Below are 23,041 nucleotides of genomic sequence, written 5' to 3' on the forward strand. Positions count from 1 at the left end.
GCATCTTATATGCAAAAAATACTTAGTTTCAGCATAACTATCACCATAGTTTTATTTCCCCAACAAGATGTCAAAAAGAGATAGTGATGAGAAAAAACCTAGCTTTCTTAAGAGGCCTAGGATAGTACTTCTTCAAAGTTGCGCATGCCATGGAAATGTACCTGTGCAGGCCCAGATGTAGAAACTGATGGGCTCTATTGAATTCTCAAGTTCTTTAGAGAATGAGGTAAGAGATTATGGCTATCGCTCTGTCACTGCTCTGATCTACCTCCCCAGCATCCTCTCCCACTTCCTAGGACTCCAGTTCCTTGAGAAGCTGGAGGCTATGAAGCAAGTGAAGATGTTTTGAGCCGTGGTGGAAGACTTGGACCAAATATGACCAACTTCCTGACAGTACTTCCTGTCAGTAAGAGCTGTTCGGCAGTGGAATTTGCTGCCAAGGAGTGTGGTGGGGTCTCCTCCTTTGGAGGTCTTTAAGCAGAGGCTTGACAGCCATATGTCAGAAATGCTTTGATGGTGTTTCCTGCTTGGCAGGGGGCTGGACTGGATGGCCCTTGTGGTCTCTTCCAACTCCGATTCTATGAACTACACCAGGGGTAGGCAATGTAGTGCTGTCCAGATGTTGCTGAACTACTACTCCCATAATCCCGGAATCCCATGTGGATGGGAGTTCACCATGTTTGCTTTCCCTGAACTACATCATAGAGGCTATGTACAAAACCTATGAAATGGCATTCTCCACTGTTTTTGCAGTTAAATTATATCAAACAGAGCACTTCTGGGTGGCAGGAGATGGCCTCTAAAAATATGGAAGGCTGTTAAGACTTGAGTTAATTTATGATGCTTCTAAGTGCAAAATTTATGAATCTATTTAAAAACAAATAACTTGTTCTATTAAGATCAAAACGAACACATCATGGAAGAGTATCATAGCAATCTGTTTATTATATCAAATTAAAGTTTCAATCCTTTGTGAACTCTAGGACTAGAAACACTTCTGCATTACAAGCAAAGGAACATGGGGAAAAACAAGATCATGCATAATTATTTTTGGGTGGTACTATTGTTCCACCCCTACCACCCCCACCTGCCTCTAAACCCACCCCCTCTGTTTCCTCCACTTTGGTATCCTTGAAAGCCTCCACCACCTCGAAAGCCACCTCCCCCAGCACCACTGGAATATCCCCTTCCCCCAGAGTAAGACTGGTAACCACTTCCATATCCACCCCTGTAGCCGCCGCCACCTCTGTAACCACTGCCACCTCTATAGCCACCTCCATTGTCATATCGAGCCATTTTGGGGGGGCGAGGTCCATCACCATACCTGGGAAACAAAAATAAGAGTTGTTACTCTTGACTGTAAAAATGCAGTCCTGAACATGATTATGGTGCTCACATTAGGAAACCCATCTCACATTGGTAACAGGTAATTTCACGTTGCAAGTATTTAATGCTATGTTTCAAAATGAAAAACTAAGGATTACATTACTTAGGATTTTACATTCTTCTCCCCCTCCATTATATTCCCTAAAAAGCCTCAAATATTTGAGTCTTTCCTAATATCTCACCATTCTTTTTGTAACTTGTCCAGCTGCAACCGTGTTCTAATTGTGAACTTAGTGGAATGACATTGCTGTCTTATTTTTCTTTCAGTCTTAACGTGTTTACTTTTTACACACACTTCTTATTAACCCTTGTTATAATTCAGAAGTACCTTCTTGGGGATTTTTTAATTCATTTCAGGATGGCTGTACACCCTTGATCATCATATGGTGGCTTAACAACAACCACTTTAATAAAACCACATATTTATAAATAGCAATGTACCACAATAAAGGCAACAAAAGTCAGAACCAAAATTTTGACAAAAAACAAGGGTTCAGGTACCACAACAGAATAATTAAATAGCCATGAAAAACCCCAAGAGAGCAAGAGAATGTGGCATCTGAAAGTTATCAATGATGATGATAACATATTATTTATACCCCACCCATCTGGCCGGGTTCCCCCAGCCACTCTGGGTGGCTTCCAAGAAAACACCAAAATACAGAAATCCATCAAAGATTAAAAGCTTCCCTAAACAGGGCTGCCTTAAGATGCCTTCTAAAGGTCTGGTAATTATTGTTCTCTTTGACTTCTGGTGGGAGGGCGTTCTACAGGGTGGGTGCCACTACCAAGAAGGCCTGCCTGGTTCCCTGTAACTTGGCTTCTCGTAGCGAGGGAACTGCCAGAAGGCCCTCGGCGCTGGACCTCAGTGTTCAAGTAGAACAATGGGGGTGGAGATGCTCCTTCAGGTATACTGGACCGAGGCCGTTTAGGGCTTTAAAGGTCAGCACCAACACTTTGAATTGTGCTCGGAAACGTATTGGGAGCCAATGTAGATCTTTCAGGACTGGTGTTATGTGGTCTTGGTGGCCGTTCCCAGTCACCGGTCTAGCTGCCGCATTCTGGATTAATTGTAGTTTTCGGGTCACCTTCAAAGGTAGCCCCACGTAGAGCGCATTGCAATAGTCCAAGCAAGAGATAACTAGAGCATGCACCACTCTGGCGAGACAGTCCACGGGAGGTAGGGTCTCAGCCTGCGTACCAGATGGAGCTGATAGACAGCTGCCCTGGACACAGAATTGACCTGTGCCTCCATGGACAGCTGTCACTACACCAGAAGGAATCCTGTACTGCCCCTATTCCCCAACTTCCAGAACATACACTCAGAGAACTGGGTCTTCCCAATAGGACGCCTGGTGTAAACTAATGACTTCCTAAAAATCACTGCACACATACCCCCCGCCCACAAGGCCTGGGTTGCAAGTCTTTAGAGTGGTGGCACACAAATTATGGAATTCCTTAAGAATGTGCATTTATTATTTGGTAGCCACCCACGTAACTTAAAGGGGGGGGTGTCCTCACATGTCCTTCAAAAATAATAATAAGCTACTCAGCAGGTTCATGTGGATTAGATTGCAAGGTCTCAGGCTATTAAGGGATTTAAATGTCAAAACCAGTGCCTTGAACTAGGTCAGGAAATGATCTGGTTGCCATAAGAATGTTTCTAAAACAAATAACTGGGGCCAGATCATCTTTCCTCATCACCAGCCAAAGCTGGTGAAAGGCACAGAAAGCTACTAATGTAGCTTGGGTATTCATAGCAGTCCTGGATCAGCCCTTATTTCCAAGCTGCAAGCTTAAGGGGAAGTGCAACCCTATCCAGAATATGTTAAATGCCCCTTCCTCAAATGTTGGATCGCTCATCATAATCTTTCTATTGACTATAAGTTTACCAATAATTACAAGCAATTCAATCAATCAAAAATTCATCCCCCCCACTGCATTATTTGTACTTTCTCAAGTTTTAATGTAGCATTTTCTTGCTTTATCATCCTATCTAATAATATCCCCTTTGAAGCCTACATGATTTGCTATCTTATTTTATTATCCTGAAACTTTGGTATTCTGCATACTATTTAGGAGTTAAATATTTTCCCTGTGAAGACTGCCCATTTATTCCAAATTTCATTTTCTGTAATACGGTAACTATTTTCTGATGAGCAGGATCCATCCCTTTTAGGATCTTTGTAATCTCTGGTTAGAAGAAAACATTTTCACCTCTCAGGAAGCTTAAACAAGTGGCAAGGTTTCATTATGCCTTTTGAGACAGGGGTGGGCAACCTTTTTCTATTGAGGGCTACACTCCCTCTGTCAAGGACCACATTAGTCCTAGATTAACTAATCTGAAGTAAAGATCATCCTGCTCCTATTTTCACCATAGTTTATTTTACCTTAAGCCCTACAAGAAAAAAAAACCTAACACATCAAACCAAATACTTACCCAGCTGTCCTGGAACTACGGTACGTAGAAAGAAGGAGGGAACACCAAGAAAAAAGGGAGGTGGGAAATAGGACATTCAATGGACTAAAGTTCTAAGATAGCTTGGAGCTAACCTCATAGTGCCTGCTGAGAGGTTGATGCCAGCAGCTAATGGTTTGGAGATTTCCCAAATTACATTCAGCATGTTTTTGTTCATTGGGTCTAGGTCGCTGATGATTTCTGGATTCTTAGTTACTTCCACCACAAGGGCTTCCATTGCTGCACGCAACGCAGCGATACAGGCAGCTGCGTTGTGAGGCATACGCAGTTTGATCCTACAGGAGAGAAACAGTTTAGCAAATGAATATACTGTATCCATCCTGGGACCCAACATATGTCCTCCCATTTAATCATCCAAACTGTTCAATCAGCTGTGCTGTTAGGGTTTGAGGCACATCAACTCAGTATTATAATTTCCCTCAGTAAAGCCTGTTAACTAAAATTCTCTAAGAATAGTGAGAACTTAAAAAAACAAACCCACAAGAATTTTGATAGGGCTATCTAGACAGGAATGGACATCAACTGCAAAAAATGAAGTTTTTTCATGCGTTCAAAACTCCCCTCCCTCACTTCCACATCTGATGCATCAAGACTCAACAGGACCCTAACAATTCTGTGAAGATTTTCTGTCTACATTCAATGTTCTTACACTTCCTTTCTTATACAGTATTTTAAAGCTATGAAACCAGCTGTTGTACCTCACAGTCATTCCCCATGCATTTAGTATCCAGAGCCAACCAAAAGTTCGTACCAGTCATCCAACATAATAATCTCTCCATCTGATACAACTTTCTTGGAGCCAAAGAGAAGCAGCTGCAAAGGGCTCACTAAGGTCATTGCTTTGGCAGAGATGGCTCGTGTCCGGATCTGTGCACAGAGAAACATACTTTGTGGATCATACCATATGGAATCTGGGGCATAATATGAAATTATGATAGCATCCTATGGATAGCATCCATAATATGAAATTATGATAGCATCCTAGCACACAAAGGAAAGGTTTCCAGGTGTCATAGTTAAAGTGATGAGCCAAAGCCCTCCCAACATTGCCTAAATGATTAGAAATCAGCAGAGAGCAAAATTTATAGCTGCCAGAAGACTGCCATTCTGTCCTCCTTCACCTCTAAGTAGCCTTTATCTTCTTCCCTATTTGCTCTAAAAGCTTCAAATACTGTACTGGAATCACACCTATTCAAACTGACATTTCTAGAAATTTACAAAATTCACTCCACACCAGAGTATATATTGCACTATATGGTATTTTCAGTGGCTATAAAGACACGAGATCCTTTGCAACATAGAACCACTAAGAAGTTATATGGCTTTAGCCATTTAACTTCAAGAATACAACAAAATTAACTTTATATAATGCTTTGAAAGCTTAAGAACACTGTGCTGATTATTCTAAACAAGAACACATAAACACATTATTTATTAATTTATATACTGCTTAATGCCAAAATAAGCAGTGTATCAGTATAGTCTTCACCTTTTTCAGAAACCCAGGGAACCACCTTTAACCCAAATATGCATTTGGGAACCCATTTCTTCTCCCTCCCTCCCTCTTGTTACATGGTGGTAGTGCTGCAACTGCAACCCACCTTAGATCAGGCCACAACACAGTGGTGGGTCCTGAACCACTAGCTGAAAGCCAGGGTGTTACAATCATGGCAAGAGATCTCTATAGACTCCAGACCAGCACATTTTTACATTTCAACCAGAGGATTTTAATTAAAAGCAAACATACAATGCCTAATGTAAGGGCTGGTATGTGGCCACTCTCGAGTAAAGACGCCAAAGTCCGTCCTGTTTATTCTGCATAGTACCGTATATTCCGGCGTATAAGACGACTGGGCGTATAAGACGACCCCCAACTTTTCCAGTAAAATATAGAGTTTGGGATATACTCGCCATATAAGAAATACGACCCGGCATATAAGACGACCCCCCGACTTTTGCGAAGATTTTCCTGGGTTAAAAAGTAGTCTTATACGCAGGTATATACAGTATTTACAGTGCAGAGATGCCAAGAAACATGACCTCCTAGTCACTCGCAGAACCTGGGAGTGGACGCTTCCTGTTACGTGACTAGCATAAGAGCCTGGGCACCCCGAAACGCCGCCTCCCCTCCTTATGCTTCATACCGCGCCTTAATTGGGGTGACGGAAGTGGCTGCCCCATCCCCTTAGCCTGTTGGCCTGGGCGGTTGCATCGCTGAGCCCTCTCTCCTCCATCCTCCTAACTTCCTCCCCCCCCCCACCTGACCGGCTGCTGCTGCTCTCACTGGGCGATGCGCTGGTCAGAAGGAGAGGCGGAGGCTCCCGGTACGGAGGTCCCCTGACACCTAAAATCAGAAATTGTACTCAAACATGCATGGTAACTTGGTAGCCCAGCACATCTTTCACATTTGCCTACCTTTTCTCCAAAGACAAAAAATGGACAAGGATACTTCATGTCCTGACTGCTAAATGGACAGTTAACAGAAGACTTGTGGATAAGTGCATTGCGGCCTTCAGTAGTTAGAATCTTCCTCTTCTCCTTGTGGAAACAGACATTGGGATACAAGCCAAAGGCCAGCAGAGAGATGACAACGTCTAGGCTGTTATCCGGTCCAGTGTTGTTAAATATCTGGGTCATCAAACATTCTGGAAAAGAGAACAGAAACTGGCTTTCCAAGTTGTACTTCATTTTATAAGCAAAACTTTAAACAGCTAGGACAAAAATGATGGAATTCCTTTCTGGAGGGAAATCAAGACACTTTGGACCAAGTTTTAGAGTACAGGTCGTATCTTGGTTCTTGAACAGAGTGCGTTCCAGGAGTCTGTTTGAAAATTGTCGGCTTCTGAAAATCGTTTGAAAACCGGAACACTCACTTCCGGGTTTCGACCGTTCAGGAGCTGATTTGTTCGGGGGCCAGGGCGTTTGAGATCCAAGGTACAACTGTGCTTTCTATACACACTGCATCCCCTGCCAACAACCACTGCCGTACACAGTACAAAATTGGAGGGGGCTCCCTGTATCTAAAATGTTTTTATTATTAAATAACATTTAACCAAATCATGTGTGACATAAAAATGAGTCTACAGAGCCATGTATTTGTTTACTGTGCCACACTCCCTATACTTGAAATTACTTCATGCATATTACCTTCTGGGAATCCAGAGTTGACAAGAATATCTTTCAACTGCACTTTGGCTTCCCAAGTCATTCTCAGAGTAGCCATGTTGAGTCTCTTGTGTTCACAGAAACGTATCTCTGCATTTTCCCCACCCAGTCTGCAAAAGGAAAATGGACAAGACAAACTGATTTGCAACCAACCTGTACAGATGCTCCACAGTAATTTTCCATGTTCTGAACTTACTATATAAAGCAGGATGCCTTATAGGTCATGCAGCTGTTCACAGCTTTAGTTGTCGTAAATAAATTTACCTGGCATTATCCCAGGCTTGGAAAACTGACAGGAGGGCCACGTGATCAGAAAACCGATTTCCAGCAAAATTTCTGTGAACGTAACCCAGCCTCTTTCCCTCGCTAATGAATGGTTCAGGGAAGCAGGTGGCTGCAGAGATGGTACATACAGCATCTCCCACACTGAAACAGAAACCACAAAATGATTTTTCTCATGATCTTGTGCCTAACAGCTGGAGATCAACTTCAATAAAACTTGATATCTAACTATGTTATTAACAGAATATACAGCAGAATTTACTGGTGTGCATGTTAGAGGCTGGGGAGGAGGTGGGATGACAGCTAGCCTCTATCTCAAACAAGTTTGAATAAAAACAAAATGAGTGTACGTCTGGCTTTGAAATAATGTCTCAAGTTAAAATTTGGTTTCATGGTTTTTTAAACTCATCTCCAAAAGAACCCACAACACTCCATTTAGAGACCAATCATAACCAGTCACCCAATCAATTCACATACACTTCTAACCCTATTAAATGGCACTTACTAGAAAATACACCCCATTATCATCATCTTCCCAAGGCGAGGTTCAATGGGCAGTCTAGCTAAAATTCGCCCAAGAGGTGTCAGTTCATCATTGGAGTCCAAGGCATCAAGCTCTGTGAGGGAAGGAAAAATGCACTGGCAAAATCTGATAGGGTTTAATTTAACTGTTCATTCAGCCTCACAATTAGTGAAGCATCTACTGTACTATGTATTTTGGAAAGTTAGTTGTTTGCTATGCATTTGGACACTTCTTAAGATACCACAATCAAATTCTGCAGGATGATTCCCATATTGAAGCAGCAGGTGTTTGTTCTGTTTGGATACAATTGGGCACCACTTTGAATCAAGAGGGCAGCCCAAAAGTTTTGAAGCCACAATGAATTCTTGGTTCCTTAGAAATACTGAGCAATGTTTAGTACAAGGCTGTTAGATAAATCAGAAAGGTGGCAGCAAAATGAAAAGCTGTTGCCTTCTGATCTTGCTTGTTAGCATCCCTAAAGCATCAGGGCTGGCTATTGTTGTAAACAGAATACTGGACTACATGGAACTTTGGTTGGACTGACCAAGCCAACACAATGGCAAACACAAAAGACATAAATTACACCAGCATTCTATAGTGATATAGAGATCCACTACAGAAGAGGCCTCTTCTCCAGTATCCATGCTGAAAGTGGGAGCAAGCAGGGAAGGGCTTGTATAATCTCAGTTGGCAAACAGGATTGGGTTGCAGAAAGCAGTTGTCCAGCTATATCATGGACTAGCTTTGTAGGTTAAAACCAGCACTACTTCTCATAAATAAATTGAGAGTAAATTATTATTTTATTTAAAAAACACACTAGGGAAATACATTCACTCCAGTGGTTTTGTTAATGATCTGGCTGTTGCATTCTGGACCAAGTTTTTCAGAGATGAGAGCCATGCATAAACATCGAGTCATGGAAAGAGCAACTGAGTATCTACTGCTTGTGTGTGAAAATGTATGACACAGAGTTTGAAAACAGACCACATCTATGCTTACAGACCAGAAGCATCAGTCTAGTACCTCTGAGTGTGTGCTCTGCTTCAATCACTGCATCCAAAGGAGGTGGCTCTATAGCTTTGGCCAGGAACTGGCCAATCCCTCCCAGTCGTAGCAGTTTGATGCTCAAAGCAATTTCATGTAGCGGTGTTCGGAACATCTCTGGAGTCATATGAGTCTCAAGTCTGGAGACAAAATGAAGGGAGAGAGGAAAATATTTAGGGTAAGTCCCATTTCAACTGGTACTACCAATAGCTCTACTCTGCTCCAGCCAACACTGCTCCCTAAGTCACCCTACATACATAGCAGAGAGCTTATTGTCTTAACAGTGTCATACTACCACAGTAGTAAGAGCAAAATGGGCAACTTAATTTCAAACTAATAATATAAATTTGCTCAATGGAAAAACAGTGTATGTTTACAACTGCAGGCTACAGTTCTTTATTTGCATCCTAAGGGGGAAAATTCATACCCATTATCTCATCTCTGAGGTTGGGTTCATCTGGTTTTTCTAGTTCAGTTAACTATTTATTCAGGAATTTACTCTAAGAAGAAGCAGAGTGTACACCTACCGTTCAAAGCGAGCTCTGCTGCAAAGGTGGAAACAGAAGCCAGGACGGACACGACCAGCCCGTCCTTTCCGCTGTTCCAGGTTAGTTTTTGAAGCCCACACAGTGGCATAGTTGGTCATGTTGTTGTGAGCAGTGAAGAGCTTCACCTTTTGCCTGTGAAGTTTAGTTAGAAGAAAATGCATTATCAAATAACTCCCAAGTTCTTAAATATTGAAATCAAAGCAAAATATGATGTGATGCGCAGAACCATAAGGGATTTAGCACTTAAGAGGTAAGTTGCAGCACAAGGCAGGATTCTCAAAGTCTAAGATGACTTTATGAACATATTAAAAACAGGAGGGCTTGTGATGTGTTAAGATACAGACAGAGTTGTAGAACAGCTACTATGGTGGCAGCAGTCACAGTATAAACAAACCAGGATGGGAATATCAGATTTTAACAAAAATGAAACATACATAACTGATCATGTGGGATAGAAGGAATGGGAAAGCAGTAAGACCTAAATTGGAGAGGAGCTCTTTATGCACTTCCCCCTCGGTAGAGGATACAGTTGACCAAAACTGATTCCTATCTCTTAGCAGGGGAGTTACCAGTGCGGATTGACCATATATCTATCCCAAAGGCTGATAGATCTTAAAAGCACAATTGTTAAAAGGCCTTTCCTGCTCTAGAGAAGAGCAAGGGATTCCTGGTTTGCCATAGCACTGCCAATGTGCTCTAGCTGCCTCAGCAACACAGCAGCCAAATCTCTCCCAGCTTTCTTTTCAACAATGGGCAAGGGAGGGACGCAGAGGGCCCACATGCAACTGCCAGGACAATCCCCACTTGCTACAAGGCTGGTTCCACATCATGCTCACCAGAGGGTGATGATACACTTTCCATGATGGGCACATATGTAGAAGCCTGGCAAAATCTGCAGAATTAGCTTCACAGGACCAGTATATCCTCACTTTTCTGGGCATGTACCATTGATACATGACTTCAAGAGCCACATTAATCAAACAAATGAACCCATCTTATAGCACTGCCAATCCTGTCCTACCCATGTTTATAAAGTGTAATTTCAAAATGTGTTAAGTCTTACCTTAGGCATGTTCTAAGAAATCAGTGGAGAAAAGCTCCAAATTTTAAGCACTTTCCCCAGTCGCTGCTGCCCCATTACATCCACATGGCAAAGAAAGCATCCTACACACACCTGCCCTAAGCATCCACCTGGCCTGTCAGGAAATACAGATTTCCACCAAGCCCCTGGCTGTGTACTTGAGCCTGGTGGTTCAAACTGTAACAGATGAAAAAGGTTCTGCAAGCTTAATCTTAAGCTTTCTGGCAGACAGGGCAACACTGCATAGCAACATAACACCAGTTTTGCAGATCAAACCAAAGAAACGAGAGGAACAAAAACTCACTTGCAAGAGTCAATAACGTAGACGACATCATTAATGGTAATACTCGTCTCTGCAATGTTGGTAGATAAAATTACCTGGAAAAACAAGCATAAATCTATTCTGAATACAATATTACCTGGGACTACCTACTACACTCCTTGCCTAGAGTACAAAAGGAAGGCTCACTTTGGTCATTGCAGGGGGCACTGGGTCAAATACTTTGCGTTGCTCCTCTCGGGGAATCTGGGAATGCAGGGGAAGTATTCTGTACCTCTGGCTTCCTATAATAAGAGCATGTGAAAGTAAATGTTTTAAAACTCCATACATACAACTGAACACCCCTCTTACCCCCACTATTTTTAAATACTACCATTCACTCTCTTTCAAGCACTCACTCCTTTCACATAAGGGAGACAGAGATCTCTTTCACCTTCATGAACACATCAGATTAGAAGCAACAAAGGCAGGAGGAAAGCTGAAAACTGCTTGTACCAAAGTGGGGATTCATTTCCAGGTATTTCTGCATGGTGTAGATCAGATTCCAGCCAGGCAAGAAAACAAGGACTGCTCCTGGTGCATTTAGGGTCTCGATATACTTCAGCAAGGCCTCAATGAGCTCAAAGGGGGTCTCCTTCTCATTCAGCTGGGCCATGCGGCGCTTTGTTTCTGGGCCATATTCATCACTACAGATAAGGTTGCAATTGGCCTACAAGAGAGGAGAAAACAGCACTTTGAGAACATTTCCCCTACTAACAGGTCATAAAGACACATGAATGCCCAGAATAGAAAAGACTGCATTTCTTGGCTCAGTTCTCACTGCTCAATGAACCGGATCTTATTCTGGCCCTACTTTCAAAGAAATCTGCTGCCAAAATTGTAACTTTTCCTCCAATAAGAGGTGAGCATTCTTAACTTGGAATTGTCAAGCAAGTTCTAGTAAAAGGGGGTGAAGGTGTAAGGTTTTCATTTACCAACTATTTATTTAAACATTTATGACCTGCATTTCCATTGTTTGATGCCTAGGACAGCTTTCATGAAATCGCAAAATGCTGATTAATGCAACAGATATAGGATACAGAAACCAAAAATTCAGTAATATAGCCACTCACACCAGGAAGTAAACCAAAGAAACAGCAGCTAAAAGTCAGTAACCCTCAGGAACACGAGAGACATTAAAAAGTTTTGCTATCTAAATGGAAGCAGAGGGAATACCAACCTATTATACATACTAAACCACTTTACTCATTTCCTAGTGTGAACCTTCTAGTACGCTGCAGTAACACCTCTGTAAGGCCTGGTGTATTTGGTTGGAAAATATCTTGACTCCTAAGTTAAGTGCAGTCTTGATTTATTGTACAGGGTTTTTGTATAATTTAATTTTGCTTCTTATATAAAGTAGAATAGGCCAAAGTTCAAAGTAGTATAAAGAAGTAAAAATATTGCAACCTGCTCAATTCCCTCCCATAGAATAATAGAATTGTAGAGTTGGAAGGGACCCTGAGGTTTGCAGGAATCTCAGCTAAAGCATCCATGACAGATGGCCATCCAACCTCTGCTTAAATACCTCCAAATAAGGAGAGTCCACAACCTTCCAAGGAAGACTGTCCCACTGTTGAACAGCTCTGTCAGAATGTTTTTCTGTACGTTTAAGTTATATGTATGCATGAATTATCATTACTGTTCTTATGAGTGCTGCAGAAATTGTACATGTAAAAAACCCCAACATACATCATCATCTTCACCACCATCTTCATCTTTATCCTTCTTCTTTTTGTCCTTTGGCGGAGGAATGAATTTAGTCATCTGAATGCAGTCTTCCAGAAAATACTCTAAAACAGAGAGAACATTTATTGTTGGGATTATCTATCAGCTAAACTATTCTTTAGTAGTCAAGCACCAAGGGCCTTCTGGCAGTTCCCTCACCGCGAGAAGTGAGGTTACAGAGAACCAGACACAGGGGCTTCTTGGTAGTGGCGCCCGCCCTGTGGAACGCCCTCCCACCAGATGTCAAGGAAACAGACAACTACCTGACTTTTAGAAAACATCTGAAGGCAGCCCAGTTTTATAGTGTTTTTAATATTCTGTTGGAAGCTGCCCAGAGTGGCTGGGGAGACTCGGTCAGATGGGTGGGGTATAAATAATAATAATAATAATAATAATAATAATAATAATAATAATAATAATTGATTATTATTATGATTCTGTAGGGACCTCCAGCGGGAAGACCCACAAGATTCTGAAGATGAAGGCTCACCTCCATGCTGCCCAACCAAATATTGGCAGAAAACCAGTAAAATGTCCAAATTACTGTTGCTTTTCTCTCCCCAGGTAAAAGGTACAATACAGATAAAAGTTCTGTAAGCATTTAAAATATATAATCTGGTAACTGTATCTGTACTAAAAACAATCTTATTTCTGGCATTAGCAATTCAATTGTGTCAGCTCTGCAATTCATGCCAGTGTCCTGACACTGTAAGGAGATCACCTTGACACTAAATGTTTTCTGACTGACGGTCGAATAAAGAATGATGATGATGATGATACTAAATGGCAATGTACTTTATTCCAGCTTTTCTAATATTCCTTTGGGCAACCATTCACCTTGAACAGGGTAGGTCCTGCCAAAGACCTCAATGATGGGGCAATTAAAGAAGTATTCACAGAACATGGTGGTATCAATGGTGGCAGACATGAGGATCACTCTGATTTCAGGGTAGGTCTGAATGACGTCCCGCAGAACCACCAATAGGAAGTCAGTCTGTAGAGAGAAAGAACAACCCTTAAAAAAGAATAATAAACACACCTGAACTCTGACAAATCTTAACTCAAATTTAAGGCGCCTATGAATTTGACTGTTTATTACGTATCATGTTATCCTATCAAGGGATCACCAGTTGAGGTACTTACCTAAAACAAAACTTAGCATTTATATTGTTCAAAACACTTCCCACCACTACCTTGTAACCTTAGAACAGGGGTGGGGAACCTGTGGTCCTTCCGATGCCATTGGGCTCCATCTCCCATCAACCTCAGCCAGCACGGCTACTGGTCAGGAATGATGGAAGGGGTGTAGTTCAGCAACATCTGCAGGGCCACAGGTTCTTCAACTACACAAGGGCTGTTATCCCCATATTTATTTATCCGTACCAAACAAAACCTATATCTTGCTTTCCCCCTTCAAAATATAGAAACACAAAAATATAGAAAATATAGCAAAATATAGAAACACAAAAAATAAAAACAGTGATTTTATCATTAAAGCTATTACCAAAAACACCACAAGACAGAAGGCAGAATTAAGAAAAGGAGAGACAGATAGTGCAGGCTTCTCAATTCATAGCTCAGTCTCTTAGCAACGATGTGACAACTAAAGTCCACTGCAATCTAAACCCCCAATATAAAGTAGCAACAATGCCCCATTCTAGTTCCCACCATCTGATGAATGCTGGGGTGCTTCAGAGTGCATCTTTCACATTTGCTCAAAGTTACAGGACCAATGAATAATTTTGTAGAGCTATCTTCTATCTATCCCTGATTGGCCTAAGGGATAGCTCTAGATACTGTACTAGCACGTAGATCTCTAGCAGTGGCTAGAGGTGAACAAGAGAACCACCGGTTTGTAAGCTTTGTTTTAATGGTGCAGAAACATAGTGTCAGCAGAACCTAACAGAAGCATATACTGTACTCTCTTTCACAATAGGCATGCTTACAAAATGTTAAGGGAGCTAGGTGGCAAACCAGCTGTTTGGGTAGAGTTCAAAGCTTACATTAATGTCTCTCTCATGGATTTCATCCACAATAACATGACTGATTCCACGGATGCCAGCTTCTAACTTTCTCAAGAGGACACCTTGAAGGAGAGAAAAAAATCCATGTCAATGAAGATAGGTATCAGGTGGTCAGAAATGGGTAGGGGGGAAATCCCAGCCCCTCTCTACAAAAAACAAAAGAAAAGAAAACTCCAATCCCTCAGTACAAGCACACATCTAAGCCCCTTTCTACAGCTCCTTTCCAATTACTACTATGGGTTTGATAGCTACCTCTCTCACGAGGAGGAAATGGTGCTGTGTTCATTCTAGTGCAAAGCTTCCAGATAGAAACTTACTTTGTGCAGCCTCTAAGATTTCAATTATTTTCATGTTTGCTATGACTAAAATCACTGTGAGATGAGGTTCTCCAACTCTGCTTAGCTCCAGATTTTCTAGATCACCTCGTTATCCTAGCCTGAAAATGAGAGAATGGAAAACAGCACACACCTACAGTGCAGAACATCATACTGGCATGGGGCCGGGGAAGCACCGATTCAAAGCGGACACTATAACCACAGCTATTCCCAGGTTCTTCTCCTCTCTCGTAGGAGACTCGTTCTGCCACAGAAACAGCACTGATCCGCCTGGGCTGTATAATTAAAGGAAATATCTTTCAATTCAAAATATGAAACCTGCACCAACTTATCAACACCAATTCCCTGCAGCAAACTCATGAATGAAAATCATAGAACTGGAAACAAGGCACTCAAACAGCCTCTATCAAAAGGTAGAAAAATCACAGGTGTCTTGATACCAAAGTACCCAAACATTGGATGCTGGGGATTCAGTGTGGGGATTGCAATCTCTCCACCCACCCACATCTGGACAGGAAGAGAGCCAAAAATTAATGCTAGCATTTCAAAACCTGAAATAGTCAGGACCAAGACAACTCTGGTCCAAAAAAAACCTTTATCCAAAAAAACCTCAGCCCTCTGATAAACATAAAACTGAAAATAAAGGATTGTCTTTTCAGTTGATGAGCAGGGCAAAAATGCTTTAAATAAATTAAAGACTATTTCCAACATGTAATTAGCAAATTAATTTCACAGGAATGGTTGAGAGGTATGCATTGCACCCACAAGATAATAAATGGGAGCACTAAGGATATATTACGGCTTGGTTTACTAGATGGGTATTATTCCCAAATACTTCACCAATCTTAAGTACAGCTCTGAACAGGCTCTTCACCTGAGTCACAACCACATTACACTCAGCAGCTCTTCCACTGTGGATAAATTCATCCAGGATGTACTGTGGAACCTGTGTGGTTTTGCCACAGCCTGTTGCCCCACGGATGATGACAACAGAATTTTGGTGGATGGCATCCAGAATCTCTCGCTCAAACTTTTTCACAGGCAGGGTTTCCCTCTCTTGAAGAATCTGGGACAGAAAGTAGTTTGTGATTAATATTCAGCAAATAACCTGGCAATTGGAAGTTTCCTGGCCTCTGTATCAGCAAATAAACCACTGTCTTCCTCACCCCAACTTCTGCACACTTTGAAAGTTTGGAGACCTAAGTGTGCCCTTTGGTTTCCTCCCCATTATATACAACACAAAGATCTTTTCAAGTGTGTGTGTGTGTGTGTGTGTGTGTGTGTGTGTGTGTGTACATGTGCGCATCATACTGGTGAGTGCGCTTCTGACAATTCAAAGTCCTACAAGCTTCTCTGGCAGACTAGGAAAAAGAGGAAGTAGAAGTGGCCAGGCACAGTACCTGGCCAAATCTTACGCCAAAAAACCTGCCCCCGAGCAGATAGAGAAGAGCCACTGGGAAATGAGAGATAGGGACAAGGTATGTGGAAGTAAGATAGCATGTATCTGTGCTCCATGTATGTAGAGCTTGGCTTTATACCCCAAACTAACCCAAGTCTGTAAGACATTTTGGCTAATATCTGTGGTAATGTAAAGCTAGCATTCCCAAAAATGTATCCTTGCAATTTTCTCCAACCTGTGAAAACCTATCACAAGCCTCAAGAACATAAAATGTCAGCTGACTTACTTTTTGCAGTTCCTGATCATTTTCCAGCTGATACATGAGGTTACTTTTTAGGTCAATGCTTATCTGTTCTGGTGTAGCCTGAGAAAAGATCACAGGATTTGAAGATTAAATACTGCTTTAAAATAGGTACAACAAAGCCAACTAAGTAAACAGCAAACGGACTTCTGTAAAAAGTAAAAATGAGTCATGCCAGGAATCACAATAAAATGTATGAACTGTAGGCTTACGTATGCCAGAGGACCCTCATCAATATTGCAGCTAGTCCACGGATTCCAGTTTGACTGAGGGGGTGACCATGGCACAACCCCCGTTTGATTCTGTTTCTGCGATGGTTCAAAATGGGCCAACTTTCCAATGTTGAGTACAGCAGGAAAGTTGGGATCTTCAGGCTGCCAAGTTAGTTAGAAAAATAAAACAGTGCTTAGTGAAAATGGGCAGAATCCCATCAGACTGAAGAAGTGAAAAGAAAGCTATTCTTGACCACACACTCACCGGTGGAACCGTTTCAAGACACATCTCCTCAACAATGCTTTGCAACTGATATTCTAAATCTGAAGTGATGTTGACTTGGTAAGGCTCCACCTATGAAATTGACATGTGTAAAGATGTTCTCAGATCCAATAAAAAACCACCCCCCTTGAAAGATGTACTTGCACAGTACACTTGCTTACAGAAAAGGAAGTCATAATATTCTTGGCTCAGAACACAAATAGGAAATAGATCACATTAAACCATGAAAACTATTTCTTTTTAAAAGTACATATATGTGTCATATCTAAAAACCAAAACATAGCAACTGTACTTAAAAGTGCTTAAATTTAGGAGGACTCAGCCCATGGATGTTTAGTCTTCTGCCACACCAAAGAGAGGGGGGGAAATCTAAAATAGAGCAAGTATCCAAAACCACCCATTATCAATCAAACCAAGAAAGCCAGTCGATACAGAAAGGCTCCAGAGCGCTACAAAAAGACACTCTAGTCTGGTGACTATTCATCAGAATGAAATCTTTTACAAGTCTGAGGGATGCATTTGTGCACACAACAGCGTAGAAGGACATTTGCAACAGGACTCACCGATTCACCTTCCTTCTTCTTGGTCTGTCCAGAGTAAGCCTCAATGATGTTCAAGTGATAGAGCTGCCTGACCAAAGACAAAGCACAGGACTGTGCTGCCAGCTTTTTGTTTGAGCCATGCTCACGAGCATAGATTCCTGAAATAGAGCAGTCCAATATTTCCATAGTTTGAAATTTTATTGGTCCAGAGAGAAAAGAGAGATGTGTTTCCCACAGCCATCTCCCAACCAGATGTCATTAACAACAACAATAAAACTTCTCAAAGATCACAAACGGGAGCCCTGAAATTTTATCAGTGCAAGTAATCAAATTGCTTTGGTACTTAATTACCATCAGGGAACACAAAGAATTGGAAGGGACAAGGCTCATCTGGTTCAACCCACTGCAATGCAGGAATACACTTTGCCCACATGTTGGAAAGTAGTTACTGAGATTATCTCAGCCAAGTTTGTGTTAGAGCTTGTTTCTAAAATCAATAACCTTGTTCAAGGGTTATCATCTGTTCAACCTCAATTTATTTACAGGTGAAATTTGGAAAATTAGAATATTGTCGAAAAGTGCATTTATTTTGGTAATGCAACTTAAGCGGTGAAACCAATAAATGAGATAGATGCATGGCATGCAAAGCAAGATATGTCAAGCCTTTATTTATTGTAATTGTAATTATTTGTCGTTAGGCGGGTCAATTATAAATGGAATGTAATTAATGAAATGTAATAGCGATGTTTATTTTTGTATTATTTTAACTATTTTTTATTAATGTGGAATTCCCAAAAGAAAGCATTTGTAAAAAAAAAAGTTGCATTACTGAAATAAATGCACTTTTTGATGATATTCTAATTTTTCGAGTTTCACATGTATTCACGTGAGGTTGGTCAGCTGCAAGCAACCACCTCTAACAGAGGGCAGTGCTGCCTTCTCAGTAGCGGCGCCCACCCTGTTGGAATGCCTTCCCATCAGATGTAAAGAAAATGAGTAACTATATAACCTATAGAAGTATAGGAAAATTTTAAAGGTTTAATGTTTTATTATGTTTTTATGTATGTTGGAAGCTGCCCAGAGTGGCTGGGACAACCCAGTCAAATAGGCAGGGTACAAGTAATAAATAATAATAATTACTACTACTACTATTACAACAACAAACAAAAAACAACAGAGGCTCTTGACATTTCTTTTTCCCATTTACCCAGCTATCCCATAGGGTCTTGGTCGGGCATCCCCAAACTTCGGCCCTCCAGATGTTTTGGACTACAATCCCCATCATCCCTGACCACTGGCCCTGTTAGCTAGGGGTCATGGGAGTTGTAGGCCAAAACATCTGGAGGGCCGCAGTTTGGGGATGCCTGTTCTTGGTTATCTAGTTCTGTGCCTTGTTGGCTGACATGCAATAAGACTAGTAAAAGATGTTTAGAGGGCTGGCATGTGTGGGCATGGAACCAAGGGGAAGTTGAGTAGTTTAGGCTATAGGCTATGACATGCCTCTTAGAAAAAATATACATCAGGAGGCTTAGTTTGGTCAGAATTGAGTATACACTTCCATAGCAAATGACAAATACATTACTTCTGGTAAATGAGCCATCATAGCTGCTAGAGGGCCATGTCCTGGGCTTTTTAGTCTCATCTACCCATGTACTAGGTATCTGAAACCAAAGGGGTGCATTGGTTGCCAGATGTGAAACATTTTTCAGCTCTCCCACCCCACTAGGAAGGGAACTGTACTTCACATATTGATTTCAACTGCAAGTGCCTGAAAGAGTTGAGACTCACTAACACTACTCACTAACGCTACTATTATGGTGCTGGAGGAGACTCTTGAGAGAGTCCCATGGACTGCAAGATCAAACCTATTCATTCTGAAGGAAATCAGCCCTGAGTGCTCACTGGAAGGACAGATCCTGAAGCTGAGGCTCCAATACTTTGGCCACCTCATGAGAAGAGAAGACTCCCTGGAAATGACCCTGGTGCTGGGAAAGATGGAGGGCACAAGGAGAAGGGGACGACGGAGGACAAGATGGTTGGACAGTGTTCTCGAAGCTACGAACATGAGTTTGACCAAACTGCAGGAGGCAGTGCAAGGCAGGAGTGCCTGGCGTGCTCTGGTCCATGGGGTCACGAAGAGTCGGACACGACTAAACAACAACAACACTACCAAAACCAACAGTATATTTAAAAAAACTTCCAATAGGGATTGCACAAAATACAACACAAAATTCACTCCCAATTAGACAAACACTTACTTCTAGCTGGCTTTTTGACATAAATGGTCATTTCTGCAATAAAGCTCCTGCAACACACACAGAAAGCAGAGTATTAGGGCTTTAGTTCTTGAGGGAGATCCAACTAAGCACCTCCAACATAGCCAGGCCTTTTCCATTAAGCAAAGCCCAATAAAAGTCAAACTTTCACAGTTAACTCCACACGATTAGCACTTTAAAAAAATGTAATGACTTCGCTGTAAAGTTACTGTAATATGAGCAGCTCTTTCCAAGCACATATGTTCTCACCATGTTTTAAAGGTTACGGTGTTCTTAAGAGATTAATTTATAATCTGTATGTCTTGCTGGTTAAAAAAGAATGGGCAAATCAGAAGCTTCCAAATTAATAGGAGCCCATTGAGAACAAAAAATTAATTAGACTAAAAAAATTACAGGATTAATTTGCAGAATAGAAACACACTGAACAAAACCCAGAGAACCAGATTAAAAACACTCCACTTAGGATTTTGCCTATCTCAGCCTCACATCTGCAAGTGCAGGCTTTTGCCCCAAAAGGAGCCAAAATATGACTAATCTGGCAAAATAGGCAACAGTAAAGGCAGCACTTCCCTCAACAAGCTATCTAGGAAAAATATGGCTGAGGGTGGAACTACTGTCCAAGGTAGCAAGTTCACAGCTTCACGTGGCTCTTATTTTTACCTGCTTTGGAGTGTGATCAGTTGGTTTAGTTTCCACAAATACCTTGGTCATTTACGTGAGGTTCAAATGGACAAGGCTATAGTCCTAAATATGTTTATGTTACAACGTATACACCTATTACCAATGAAGTTTGGGTGACAGTCCTCAGAAAGTTACTCATTTAACTGAGTGGGATGTAAATGTGTGTAAGAACGATCAGGGTGTTGTTGTTGTTGTTTTTTAAAAAACCTGTCTAAATAAATCGGGAATGGTAATTAACTCAAACTGGGTTTTAAAATTTGTTGATGTCTCCTTCTACTTTAATAGGTGGAATTGCCCTCAGCATTTCTGCTGTGTTGCAAGAAGGTCACATTACACCTGCAACTAGGTCAAGGTTTTGATGTCTCACTGCAAACAAGAGAAGTTAGATTATGCTCAGAGGCCTCTTCCTAAACCACCAGTGAACTGACCTTCAGGCACAGCGGCTTCATGAGTCAAAAGGCCACTGGCTCTCAGGGACACAACAGCCACCCTTTCATTAATGACACCGATGCCAGTATGTTTCTCAGCCAGGCTTATATCCAGCACTCAATTCATTCTCCTCCACCTGAGGGGGGAACAGCAACACCAGAAATCAATTTACAATAGATCCCCATGTGATTGCTTAGTACAGCCTAAGCAGCAGCACATGTGTGAATGAGCAAAAATCTCTGGTGTTGCAGTTGGCCACCCCTTTCAGCCTGGAGCTCAACCTGCAATGCTGCTATGGAGTCATCTTCCCATCCTGCCATCTGACAGAGCACCCTGTTTGTGCGCAAGGAAAGCATGCTTGTGTTTAGAATTATATATTCCCAAACCAGTTTCTGGAAAGCAACATCCAATCACAAATGTAATGACAGGAAGGCATGGTACCAACTCTCATCTATAATGTGGAATTTTTTAAAAAAAATCCCTGCTGTATTTGTCCATGGGAAATCCACTTCTTAATTTTCACAAAATGAATCACATAATGAACAGACACAGTATTAGCCCAAATGGCCAGTTGCAAAGTTGCAATTAGCTTTTTTATATGACTACCCAAAGGAAACATATTTATATTTATAAAAATGGGATAGAAATTCTTTAGATGAGCAAAAAATAGTATTTCCAATGTTTCCAGTACCTAAACTTTTTTCCTTAAAATTTTTAAATAGGTTGGTTTGGGAATCTGCTTCCATTTTAAGTCTATCAGAGTTCCATGTTAGATGTGTTTAAAATAAAACTGGTGTTGGGAGGAGGGCCTTTAGAATTGGGACAAGTTGGGTCTGCGCAAATCAGGATAGAACCAGGCAGCTGGCACTTTAAAAGATGGGATAGCAGAATTTGATATAATTTATTCTAAAACTGGAAGCAGAAGTTTTTGTAACACTAAAAATGAAACATCAAAACTTACCAATACAACCAAACTATGTTTTCTCAGAATTTTTGTCTGCGAAACTGCAGTCATCCTCTAGAACAGTGTTTCCCAAACTTGGGTCTCCAGCTGTTGCTAGACTACAATTCCCACCATCCCTGACCACTGGTCTTGCTAGCTAGGGATTATAGGAGTTGCAGTCCAAAAACAGCTGGAGACACTGCTCTAGGTGCACTGCACTGTACAGGCTACATAAACTGTGCATTCCACCTTCTTACTACTAAGCAAGTTTAAGTTTTAGATATATCTAAACCAGGCATCCCCAAACTGCGGCCCTCCAGATGTTTGGGCCTACAACTCCCATGATCCCTAGCTAACGGGACCAGTGGTCAGGGATGATGGGAATTGTAGTCCAAAACATCTGGAGGGCCGAAGTTTGGGGATGCATGATCAAAACCATTGGATATATCACAGCATGTTTTCAAAAACATCTTTTTGCTTCCCTGCAGACACAAGTGATCTATCCGAGCCTTCCTGGGAGTAACAAGTTCTACACCCTGGAATGCTCTCTGGAAAATAGCAAGCAGGCTGAGAAACGTACTGCTCCCATCTTTATCAAGCAAACGGATTGGAAGTCACATTCCAGAGAAGTACAACTTCCACAACAGTTGGGTAGAAAAATATTCTGTAATTAACACCTTCCAAAGCATTCAAAATTAGGGCTTCCACCTTTTTACCAGTACCACTCTTTTGTATTCTAGTCTGTCATGCAGAAATTAAGCAGGTGAAGTTTCTCCTGGCATAGTGAAGCTTTACCAAAGTGATTACTGCATGCCAGGCTACTGATTTAACACCCAGTAGGGCCAGTAAAAAGATGGCAACCCTGACAATGTTTTGCGTATTCAAAGCAATTATCTCCACTGGAAGCTGGAAGAAAAAAGTAATGTCACAAAGTACACTTAAAGCCAGAAATTAAATCTGATTCTGATTACATAATGACCCAGTTCATATGGAACGTATTCAGCCCAATCAACTATGGATATCATTGGAGCCAGAAGGAGAGAGGTCCTTGGCTTCCTGGT

At 41.5% G+C, this 23,041-nt stretch overlaps 1 protein-coding gene across 3 annotated transcripts in view; it reads right to left on the minus strand.

Annotated features, from left to right (window-relative positions):
- Positions 1–919: 919 nt before the first annotated feature.
- Positions 920–23,041, minus strand: part of DHX9 (DExH-box helicase 9) — a 28,201-nt gene continuing 6,079 nt past the window's right edge. For 2 of the 3 annotated variants that reach the window (XM_060276550.2, XM_088673653.1), the window contains exons 7-28: positions 19,910–19,956; positions 17,673–17,809; positions 17,092–17,181; positions 16,827–16,988; positions 16,600–16,677; positions 15,789–15,980; positions 15,048–15,189; positions 14,559–14,641; positions 13,393–13,549; positions 12,520–12,620; positions 11,284–11,497; positions 10,978–11,072; positions 10,813–10,886; positions 9,407–9,559; positions 8,859–9,019; positions 7,818–7,929; positions 7,295–7,456; positions 7,013–7,140; positions 6,281–6,510; positions 4,617–4,732; positions 3,940–4,140; positions 920–1,324 (exon numbers count right to left, since the gene is read on the minus strand). In XM_060276550.2, coding sequence (XP_060132533.1) covers positions 1,075–1,324; positions 3,940–4,140; positions 4,617–4,732; positions 6,281–6,510; positions 7,013–7,140; positions 7,295–7,456; positions 7,818–7,929; positions 8,859–9,019; positions 9,407–9,559; positions 10,813–10,886; positions 10,978–11,072; positions 11,284–11,497; positions 12,520–12,620; positions 13,393–13,549; positions 14,559–14,641; positions 15,048–15,189; positions 15,789–15,980; positions 16,600–16,677; positions 16,827–16,988; positions 17,092–17,181; positions 17,673–17,809; positions 19,910–19,956 — 3,085 coding nt within the window. In that variant the 3' untranslated portion in view covers positions 920–1,074. Of the gene's footprint in view, positions 1,325–3,939; positions 4,141–4,616; positions 4,733–6,280; positions 6,511–7,012; positions 7,141–7,294; positions 7,457–7,817; positions 7,930–8,858; positions 9,020–9,406; positions 9,560–10,812; positions 10,887–10,977; positions 11,073–11,283; positions 11,498–12,519; positions 12,621–13,392; positions 13,550–14,558; positions 14,642–15,047; positions 15,190–15,788; positions 15,981–16,599; positions 16,678–16,826; positions 16,989–17,091; positions 17,182–17,672; positions 17,810–19,909; positions 19,957–21,036; positions 21,174–23,041 lie in introns of those variants that run through there. The other variant, XM_060276552.2, reaches the window with a different exon arrangement.

The sequence above is a fragment of the Zootoca vivipara genome, chromosome 7, assembly GCF_965207765.1.
Source record: "Zootoca vivipara chromosome 7, rZooViv2.hap1.1, whole genome shotgun sequence".
In the NCBI taxonomy this organism is placed as follows: Eukaryota; Metazoa; Chordata; class Lepidosauria; order Squamata; family Lacertidae; genus Zootoca; species Zootoca vivipara.